General features: G+C 40.0%; 1 protein-coding gene across 1 annotated transcript in view; it reads left to right on the top strand.

The window, feature by feature from the left end:
* Window positions 1-11,153, top strand: part of AFG2A (AFG2 AAA ATPase homolog A) — a 163,047-nt gene that overhangs the window by 808 nt on the left and 151,086 nt on the right. Inside the window, exons 2-9 of the mRNA XM_057377170.1 lie at window positions 193-317; window positions 927-1,084; window positions 2,268-2,326; window positions 3,086-3,682; window positions 5,743-5,872; window positions 6,519-6,575; window positions 7,263-7,386; window positions 8,631-8,886. Of these exons, the coding sequence (XP_057233153.1) occupies window positions 193-317; window positions 927-1,084; window positions 2,268-2,326; window positions 3,086-3,682; window positions 5,743-5,872; window positions 6,519-6,575; window positions 7,263-7,386; window positions 8,631-8,886 (1,506 nt within the window). The remainder of the gene's footprint in view (window positions 1-192; window positions 318-926; window positions 1,085-2,267; window positions 2,327-3,085; window positions 3,683-5,742; window positions 5,873-6,518; window positions 6,576-7,262; window positions 7,387-8,630; window positions 8,887-11,153) is intronic.

The raw sequence follows: 11,153 nt of genomic DNA, 5'->3' as shown, positions 1-11,153 counted from the left end.
CTCGCGCCCCGTGAGGGCTGAGGGGGCTCGCGCCCCGTGAGGGCTGAGGGGTCTCGCGCTCCGTGAGGGCTGAGGGGTCTCGCGCTCCGTGAGGGCTGGCGAGGTTGTGGTTCCCGGAGAGCTCGGGAAACGCCGGACTTACTGAGAGGAAGGGGGAAAAAAAATTATTTTCTTTCCTTCGGAAAACTTTAGGAGATGACAAAGTCCCGAAGATGCTGCGCAGAGCGCTGGCGCAGCTGTCACTGAGCAGYATGAAGTCTGCGGATCTCTGCATAGGGCGGCCGGCCCTGCTCACGTCCGCTGATGGGCGGCAGGAGGTGAGACCCTTTATTATCTCTATTAGTGCTTTTCTCATGTTACCAGCGTGTTCCTGTTGAATTCAATGGGACCAGCATGAATCACGCATTGAGAAAGATGGTGAACATGCTTCTTCATTGTTTCCTACACTGTAGTTACATCTCTATTCTCAGTATTGGAAAAATCCATGCAGCTTACTTTTTTCTATAAGTTTGTGATTTAATTATATATTATGTGTAATATTTATAATATGGGATTTAATGATATAATTATAAATTTATAATTATAATTTATGGGTTATATGTCTTATGCACACACATCTCTTTTATTTGCAAATAGAATAGTTTTTCACTGATATGTAGTGTTTTCTAATCAGCACAGTGTATACCCTTGAGTCATCTGCAGAATGTGCAGACAGTGCTTTTTATCACCTTTGCAGGAAAAATATCACCTCTTCCATCCTGAAAAGTGCCGTGGATTATATCATAAGAGTTCAATGTTACTTGTGTCTTTCTCAGTGGCACCAGGTTTTAACCTAACCCTTCATATTAAAACACTGCTTATTTTGACTGGAAAAGGGAGGGGCAAAACCTCAAGTGACAGGTGTTTGCTTTGAAAACCCTTCCTAGGTCTGCACTGCTTGGCCCACTGCAGGCTTTCCAGGTGGGAAGATTGGGCTGCATGAAACCACACAGAAGAGCCTGAAAGTAAATCCTGGCGATGTTGTCACTGTGCAGCCTGTGACTGGTGCAGTCATCCAGGCAGAGGAAGTCGATGTAAAGTTGAGGTATGCAACTTGTTAAAACCTTGTTGAAGTTTTTATTCAACCACTTCCATTCATTCTCTTATCATTTCACAGAGTTGGCATTGGGATAATTCTAGAGTCTGATTATAATTATTTACTAAATAAAGTTACTTTTGAAAGTGTCCTAGTAGTTATATTTTTATAAATTAACTTAATAGTTCCCATGTAGTCAGTTGCAGATTTTTTTTTCCATGAAGAAATTCCTTCTGATGTCCAGAAAACCATCATTTCATGTAAAAAATAGGAAGATAAATTATTAAAAGAATAAATTGAAGTCCCTTTATCCAAGTTCTGCCTATTTTTCTAGATGCTTTGCAGGTGTAGTTCATTCTCTGCCAATTAACGCCTCTGGGTTATGCTTGCATGCATAATTTAGCTTTTTCTTCCAGTTAAAAATAATCAATCCCCAGCTTCAGACCTCAACAACGTAACTGAGTATGTTTACTCATCAGGAAAGGCTATGATATTTTAAGATCTCTCCTCTGAATTAGCTGAAATCACCTGTTTTCCATCAGGTTGCCTTCTTGATCATTAAAATCGAGAAAAGGGCTTTGRTTTGCAGGCTTAGGGCTCCCCCCGTTGTTCACACTTTGAGTTGCAGCAGCGTCTGCTTTACATGCCTCAGCTGCTGTTCCCTTTGTGGTGCGATGATTTTCAGTGTAYAGGTGTCAGTGCTTAGAAAAGTTGTGGACTTCCATCTGCAGAATGGATGTAGTGAGCCTTAYCTATGAGTCAGTTAAATGAATGACTGGAAAATACCTTACGAGGAAAACTTGTGTTTGGATAGTGGATAGGCAAATGCTCAAGGAACTGTTTTAGCCAGTAAACGTGTTCGTGTGTTTGCAGAGCTGAAAGAGACCTGCCTGATCTAAATCCTTTTCAATTCACTACCTGTAGCAATGATTATCCTGTCTGGTCTGATGAGATGCCTGCATTACCTATTTTAATGTGACCCTAAGAAATAAAAAACAGAACTTAGGATTTTGTGAATTACAGCATTTCATTTGGAGAAAGTAGCCCCAGTTAATTAGGTGCACTTCTTTTGTTACTATGTGTCTCATATGTTGAGGGTTAAGTCCATATGATATGAAGACTGTGAAGTGCTGTAGACTCTAGTTGGGTTTGTAACTGCTTAGAAAAACAATTTTTTTCCTTCCTACCACAGGGACAAAGATGCCACGGTTAATGCTGAGGAAATGTCTGTCTGTCTGCTGAGAAACCTTGGTATGAGTTTTGCTGCTCCTCTTTTGAGATTTTTTTGTGGTAGATCATCAAGTTCCTGATGGACATTTTCCCTTTATTTTATTAATCCAAGGCTTTTGGCAAAATGGGGGATGTTGTCTTGTTCACACTTCTTTCAGGGGTCTGTCTTGGGCTAGCTAATTATGCCATGCTGTAAATATCTAATTTGCATTWATTTGGTTCCTTTTCTCCTGTCCTTTACTTGTATTGCTGGCTCAAGTTAGGAGTGTTCAGCACTCATTATCAGAGTGCAATACTACACATTAAAAACAAGTTAAAGAATTAATATTAACTTGAAATCCCAGTCTCTGAATCCTTATTTTTTAAGTTGGTGGTAAATAAGTAAAATTGCTCTTCCTTGGGTGGTAGGTAAAAAGGAAAAGTAAGTTATTCAAGGTAGTGGTACTTACAACAAAATCAAAATTTTTATTTCTTGCAATATTTATTCAGAAAATCTCCCTTAATATGAAGTTTAAAAGGCTCAAATTAATATCGAGTTCAGTACGAGAGAATATATATGATACTGATAAATGCGTATCCAGTACTGTCTGTTTGTGCAGAAAAGGATTATTCAAAGTCGCTGAAATGATCTCATAATTACCTCTTGTTATAGTAATTTGCAGCACTCTCAAAGCTCCTTGATAATTATTCTGGTGCAAGAATGTCTGAATGGTAATTGCTGCCAAAGTAGATTGAAATATTGTTATCTTTSTCTTTTTTTCTTCTGTAATCTTCTCGTAGATGGGAAAATAGTACTACCAGGAAACCTCTTGGCTTTCACTTACTATGGCAAACTTTGCAACATTGTGGTGATGAAAGTGAAGGGGACTGATGGTGCAGAGCTGATTGCCCAGGGCAGTGCCATTCCTAGTGATTCCAATGAGGCAGACCTTGAGAGATCTGATTTGGAGACAAGTGCCTTAGATTTGTCCTTACAGCTCAGCAGGATGGATATTGGTGATGGTCCAGAGGTTGTTTCCATGAGCACCCCGAACAAAGCCATGGATCCAGGCTCAGCGGTCACACCCAGCGGTCCGGAATCCAGCGAGGGAGATGGTGCAGACCTCACTCGGGATTTGGAWCTGGCTGGGAAAGGCAGCAATGAAGGACTCCCACTAACAGGCCAGATTGGAGCMGTGAGCAATACAGATTGTTTTTACTTCATTTCTTCAAGAACTAAACTCAATTTTATTGAACCAAGGACCAGTGTAGCAGCAGATGGCGAGTGGGAGTCCCGGGTCACCTATGACATGATAGGAGGTTTAAGCAGCCAGCTSAGAACTATCAGAGAAACAGTTGAACTGCCCTTGAAGCAACCTGAACTGTTCAAGAGTTAYGGTATGAGGCCTGAGAGTTGGCTTTCTTCATTTTGATATTCGCTTTCTTCTTTAACATGGGTTTTTTCATGGTTTTTTTTTTTAAACACTAATTACTCCAGAAATATGCACTGAATTTAACACTGATCCAGTAAATGTGTGTGTCCAAACAATGTCAAACTGCTTTATAATTGCACTGTATGGATACTATGAAGATGTTCTAGTTAGCTTGTATAAAAAACAACTGAACAGGGAAGAACTGTGTGTCTGTACAGAAATTTAGGCATGGATGAGCAGAATTTATGGCAAGTGGGAAAGACTTTGGTGCTTGGGCATTTGGAAGGTACAATTGTTTGTGTCATCATAAGATTGTAATTTATTTTGGTAGAATCAATCCTATTTTTTTAGTGGAGAAAAACTCAGATTAGTTCTTCTGCTGTTTTTAAGGTCTTTTGAGGCCATTTACTCAAATTGTTCAGTATGTTTAGCATGGAATTAGAGGGTGGGAAACCAAATAAAATTACTCTTGCCGTACATAACATTATAGCTGATATTTATATAAATTTAGAGGATTGTTGTGACTCTGTTTTTGTGTGTTTATCACAAATGGATATGTACTTTGTTTAGGTGGGCGTTGTTGTGAGACAAGGCTCTTACCTATAAATATTTTAGTAATATCATGTCCTGGAGGCCCTTTATTTCTCTCTTAACCACACCCATGTTGCAGAGAGGAGGTGATTTCAGTTGGGACARTTTGCATCACAGCTGTTTCTTGGCCATGATCTACAGGTGACAATGGGCTGTTGTGTGGCATCTCCATCCATTTGATCCAGCCCCAGCATCACTGTGTGGTTTTGTGTCAGCAGAAAGTGTTTGCTTCTGCGTGTGTGTTCTGCATACTTAGTGCTTAAAGCTTGAGCAGATTCTCTACTAATTACGTGATAGATGATGATGTTTCCTTAGTAGCTAGAAACTTTTAACCCCCATCCAAACGTTGGGAGTCCTTGTTTGCTTATGGGCGGGAGGCTGGAGCTGGGCAGATCTTGTGATTCCATGACTCCGGTCTTGCCAGTGCCAGAAACGCCACAAGAGGGAGCAGCACATACTTTAATGGACTGTTGTCAAGGAACCTGTCTGTAGAGATACTTYGACTTCTATCCTTTGTCAGTCAGCAGATAATTTTTTCCCTTTCCCAGTGTATTAGTTTCTAACATTTGGACTTGTGGCCTGTCCTTGAGGCAACATTCCCTGTCTGATTCCCAGTCCCACTGACGTTTCTTTGGTTGTGTTTCCCCGGTGTCTCTTGTGCTGGGGTTAGCCCTTTGTCAAACATTTATCTCTGCTTTTTGCTTTCTMATATTTCAGCTTCTGTTTTTGGCTTTTGTGTCTGTTTAATTTGGCTTTGCTGGTCTGAAACTTTTTTTTGGTGGGCTCTGTGTGGGCTCATGATTATAGTAGTGTTTCTTGCAGTTACCTGTATTTTCTGTCCAGCTTCAAGTGTACACAGCAGGAACTTKTTCTTCCAAAGTCCCTTATGTTCTGTGCCTGCATGTTTCTGGCTCTTTGGCTCTTAATATTTGCCATTGGATAGGCAAATTCATCCTTTTAGTGTGTATTTTTCATAATGTTGCAAACATTCTTAAGGCAAACCCCACAGTATTTCTAGAACTTTTTGAAGGGTTGAACAGAAGTGATTTTCTGGTGTGGGAAATGTGTTATTATGACACTGTAAGAATACTGAATAACCTCATAAAGTATATACATGGACATGAGGTACTCATTAGGTACTGCATTAATTTTTTGAGGAAATTTGGGGAAAGTTTATAATAAACTACTGAAAAATATGATTTAAATAAGTGCTTTTTAAACAGAGTCTATTGGACTTTAAAAACTGTGGATGTCCCATTTAAGATCTTTTCACTGAAAGCCTACAGTTCCATCCTAATGACRTATCTGTTACAGGAATTAATKCTGAAGTCAAGTTATTGGTAATAAYGGGGACAGTGAAATGTGCAAGTGCAGGTTGAGTGTGGTATTTAGGGCAGTAACTTCTTGTCTCTGTCTGCCTGTGCTTCTGTGAAGGGATCCCTCCTCCTCGGGGAGTGCTGTTCTATGGCCCTCCAGGAACTGGGAAGACCATGATTGCCAAGGCCATTGCCAATGAGGTCGGCGCTCACGTTACTGTTATTAATGGCCCTGAAATAATAAGCAAGTAAGTYCACCCACTTTATTTTCTTTAATTCTGTAAATATAGTAGCCCAAAATCTTTTGTGGCATCTCTTCATTGGGGATAGATGTAGTGTTTGCTGTGGGTTATCTGCCCAAAAGAGTCAGAAACAAATGGGAAAGAAAGAAACAAATCTCTCAAGCGGGGTTTATGTTTCTTTGTGTTAAAAAAGGTTTATTGGACCTGGCCAAGAAWTTTCTGTAAGGCATGAACTAAATTAAAGAGGGGATTAAAACTGCATCTGCAGTTGCATGTAGGTTAGTTCTGCAGGAAGAAGAGGAACTTTTTAAAGCGTCCTTGCAATTAAGGTGACACTGCACAGACTGATGTGTCCCAAGAAGTAAGTTCTTTGCTCTTCAAAAATGTAGATAAAATTGTTTCTAACAGAGAAGAGAAGCAGTTCCTTTTCATCTTTTTTCCTGATTACTAGATGATTCTAACTTTACCTGTGTCCCATTTTGCCTTAATTTCCTGTTTTTGTGGAAATAAAGATTATTGTAGATTTGMATTGACTTTGGGACTTTGCAAGTGTGCATTATGGCTTTTTGTACCTCATGAGTAGTAATTTTCCTAGTCACCTGAAGAAGACAAAAAAGGAAACATTTCTATTAAAACATTTTAATTCTCACAGATTTTATGGGGAGTCTGAGTCRAGGTTACGTCAGATATTCGCTGAGGCTTCTGTCCGGTACGTTCCTTTGGCGAATTTTTTTTTGCAGTGTCTGTTCCAGGCTTAATGTTTTAAAAAGAAAAATATTTGCAAGAATCCTTGAATTGTGATTTTTTCATCCAGTGTTTTTTAGGAGATACATTTGTTTATGTAGAGCTTAGCTAGAAGGAAAGCAGTGAAATTCTAGGATGCYTGTTAAAGCCTTTTGGACCCTGACCTTTTTAAGGGGCTGTTACACATGGCGCCAAATCACTCAGCCTGTGTCGTTGGTGYGTTGTGTGCTTGTTTCAACAGATGRAAGCATGAACCACAATTYCCCCTGGATCCAGAGTTTTCTTTCTAGCTTTTATCTTTGGAGGCCAGCTCTAAATGAGTGTTGGCACTGGATATAGCCTGCCTCTAGAGTAGGTGCCATCTTGCCCAAATTTGTTTGACCCGGTTAAGGCAAACTGCATGCGGTTGGTGTTCATAGTACCTTAGCAAAGACTATTGCATAGTGAAGGTATTGGTTGTCTAATATATTGTTTGTTTTAGTTTTCTGTTTGAGTAACACTGTATTTAAGACTGAAACTTCCAGTTACCTAAAGGACTGGGATGCTTGTTAGTTTTTGTAGGAACTGGACATTTTYCATGAGCATTTTTGCCTAAGTGTTTTAARTCTTTCCRAGCATCTTGAMATTTTTTCCCTTTRTTTTTTCCTCCCAGTCGGCCCTCAATTATATTTATAGATGAGTTGGATGCRCTGTGTCCAAAGAGAGAAGGGGCTCAGAATGAAGTGGAAAAGAGGATTGTTGCTTCATTGCTGACATTAATGGATGGCATTGGCTCAGTAAGTCAACTCTTAATTGAGACAGTTAATGTGCAYGGGGACTTGCTAAACAAAATAATATTGCTTCTATAGAAGCAACAATTTTGAATGCATTATTTGTAGGGAAAGAGAACAGACTTAGGTGAGATTTTATCTAGTAATTAATGCTTTCTTGGATGCTAAGCAGAGGATGTAGGAGAGGAATGTTTCCTGATAACTGTGAGTTTCTTCCACTCACTGCCTTTTCTTTGCCTTTTCCCGCTCTTGTAGTTTTTGAGATCAAACTGAAATTCAGGCATAGGCTATCATTGAACTAAACCAGGCATTTTTAATTGCTTTGAAATCAATGTCATCAAAATACTTCTGGTGATATGTAGGCTGCATGATTAAAAGCAACAGCAGCTATTTCAAGATTGGCAGGGCAGTATATAGGGCATAAACAAAAGAGTAAATTTAATTGACTTAAGTAAATTATGGTTTAAGCCCRTAAAGTTTGGCAATCTCTCATCTATTATTTTATGATTATTAGCAGGAAAGATGAAAGAAATCTGTCCAGAGTATGAAAATAAATTTCTTCTGATCATGTAGTCTGCAAGTTTCTCATTGTTTTCCTGCATGGCAGCTTGAGTTGCCCAGTCTGGAGCTGTTCACAGGTAGAGCATATTTTGTGGTGGCCAAGGCTGATGGATATTCTTCCTGGAAAAAGTGCATCTTTCACAAAAAGGGAATAGCATTACAAGAGACCTTCTAGMTGATCTTGCCTCACTGTAGAAGTGAAATAGCAGAACTTGAGGGAATTGGTTAGGRTTTTTGACCTTGCTTTTCCTACTGGACTTACAGGAATCTTTATAAGCTGCTGTCACTGCTGGGTTTGATGCCTTAACTGATTTGTTTCCCAGCCTTGTTTATTCAAGATCTGCTGATATAATTTTGTTCTTAGGCCAGTGCTGCATTTTAGCTTAARCACTTCTTTTTCTGTCCTTGGTTTTTACTTTCCTGGTTCAGGAAMGCAGATTCTTGGGGATTAAAGTGGGAGTTTCTCTTGTATTATCTGTACATGCATGCAGCCTTTAGTATAGCTGAATTGTAATTAGGGATGGGTTCACTTGTGGGGTATGTATTTGGAAAAGCTTGCTTAACTCCTTTAGAGCCAGCGTCAGGGTATTAGTGTGTGTAATAGTTGGAAATGTAAGCAAGAACTGTGTTAACAAGCTGTTTGACCTTTAATTGTATTTTAAATACAATATTTTGCACTGATTCTTCAGGAAGGCAGTGAAGGGCAGCTGTTGGTCCTTGGGGCCACCAATCGCCCCCATGCCCTGGATGCAGCACTGCGCAGGCCAGGGCGTTTCGATAAGGAGATCGAAATTGGAATTCCCAATGCCCAGGACCGGCTGGACATACTGCAGAAGCTTCTCAAGAAAGTTCCCCATTCACTCACAGCAGAGCAGTTGGTGCAACTGGCTGATAGTGCACATGGTTATGTGGGTGCAGACTTGGCAGCCTTGTGCAAGGAAGCAGGTAAGGCTTTGCTTATCTTAATCGGGATCTTACTTTACTGTTAGTCTTTTTATTAAAGAAGAAAAAATAGCATTGTCTGTACTAATAGCTTTTGAAACAATGAGGTTTTATTAATTTTTTTTTCAAGGAAAACACAGCCAAATGTGGTATATGGTGAACACCAGTCTACTGGGCAGATCAGAAAAATTCTTTAACATTCTTTGAATGTTAATAGCTTTTAAAATCCAATGTTAAGATCAATAACTGGGGAATCCCCCATGCCATTTCTAGGATATTAGACGACCTTCTCTCTTTCAGTAAACCAATGGTTTAGGGAATTAACATCCCTAAGAGTTTTTCTGCTCTCTAGCCAGACCCTTGCACACAACATCCTAAGTAGCTCTGACTACACAGCTTGTCCTGCAGGTCCTTGTTCCCAGGATGTGGGGGCTGTGGGCCTCAGTGGTGTTTCTTGTGTCTCCTCTCCATGTTTTTTTGCCCATATTCCATTTTCCTGCAGATGAGRAGCTCCTGGCAGGGGCAAGGACACYGTGTGCATCTGGCTCAGGTTGTGCAGTGAAGCTGAGAGAGCTGCAGAGCACGCCCTGAGCCAGGGGGTTGAACATGGCCCTTGGCCTCCAGAGCAGGCATAGCCCTGGAGAATTATCCATGCATCATGCAGCCAGGGTTCAGAACGTTCCAGGGAATGCTTCAGCATGAGTTCACTTCTGTTTTCATTGGATGAAATTGTGCAAGTGCRCTCTATCAGGTCCTGGGTTTTGCTRGAGTGCGTCTGCACGGTTTGTGTGTTGGACCTTAAATCTGCCCCCGAGCAGCCTTTTAAAACAGCCAAGTCAAAATATGACTCTCCAGCACTGCTCACATGTTTGGTCCCTTGTAGTTCACAAGTAAGTTTACTGCATGTGCTGGTTACTTTTATTTCCTTTGGCACTGGGACAGCTTCCTCTGGCAGTGGCAAAGAGCATGGATAATTCTTGCATTGGAATTGACTGTAAAAATGACAGATGTTTTATTAGGGTGATGGCATCTGGAACAGCAAGGATTTTACTTGCCAGCTTCYAAAATTTTTAAGAGATAGCTCTGAAATATGAATTTGTGGAGTTTTTATGGATCAAGAAGAAATATATGAACACAGACTGTTTTACAGCTCTTTTTTGGCTTCAGTTGTGTTTTAAGCTCTGTTTTAAGTTAGAAAACATCATTATTTTTTCCTGCTTATATATATTTGTTTTAAYGAAAAGATAAACTCTGTTTTTATTTTCTTTCCCCTGTGTTTTTGGAAGCCTGTTAGTCTGCCTGGGTCTCAGTACTCACACAGTAAACACTTAACTAATGTAATCTAAAGTTCTCAGTGAGAAGTGTTGTGGTTTCGATTCCAAACACGACCCAGCTGAGGTTTTACTGGTGCATGTGCGGATGGATTTTGGGCACTTAATGATCCAGCTACAAATAGATTATATTTACCCACTTCATGAGTACCTCTTAGAAAATAAATTTGGAATGTYGTGCAGATTGAACACTATGTAGATAAAAAACTTTGGTTATCTGCCTGTGACTGATGGCAGGACATGCTGTTATGCAGGAGCTTTGCATCCAAAGCCAGTGATGGGAATGAGGGAAGGAGAGTCTCCTTCCTTTTGCTCCTCTTTCCTCAAATTTGAATCCATGCTGTTGTATTTCCCTGTCGTTTGTTAATGTGGGGTGACCTCTGCTGGGGAAAATACAGTCCAGCGCCGTTAACTCCTTGTAGACCACGTGAATTTTTCCTCTTCAAGAAGCTGCAGAAACAGGAGTCAGGTGAACTGTTAATAAACAGATCTTAAGTTGTTCATCATCTAAGAACCTTCTTAGTTGGAGTCTTGAGTTTTTTTCCTCCAGTTAAACTCTTTATCTGTTTTTTTATATTACATTTTCAACACCTTGTAAAATACTACTTCTTTCTATGAACTGAACTTAGCAAAGACTTTTATAATGTAATATTTCTCCTCAGCAGAGGAAGATTCCTTTATGTGGCAAATTTTCCAGTGTTTTGTCTAGTCTTGTGTGTTGTTCCAAAATACATGGGCTTCTATTGCTTCAGTACAGTGGGCCAAGCTAGCTTGCTGTCCAGGAATGCTCTCTGATATTCAGCCTAAATTTTCCTTGTTTAGTTTTATCCCATTATTTCTATTTACATCCTTGTATAACACGTTTGCTCTCCCTCCTTAGTGTTTACAGCCTTCAGATATCTCTAGGCTGTTCTCATGTCCCCTACCTCCTCATTCATT

Source organism: Malurus melanocephalus, unplaced genomic scaffold (assembly GCF_030028575.1).
Source record: "Malurus melanocephalus ecotype Western Australia unplaced genomic scaffold, MMel_1.1 scaffold_304, whole genome shotgun sequence".
Classification (NCBI taxonomy): Eukaryota; Metazoa; Chordata; class Aves; order Passeriformes; family Maluridae; genus Malurus; species Malurus melanocephalus.
This window is presented reverse-complemented; position numbering and strand designations above follow the sequence as displayed.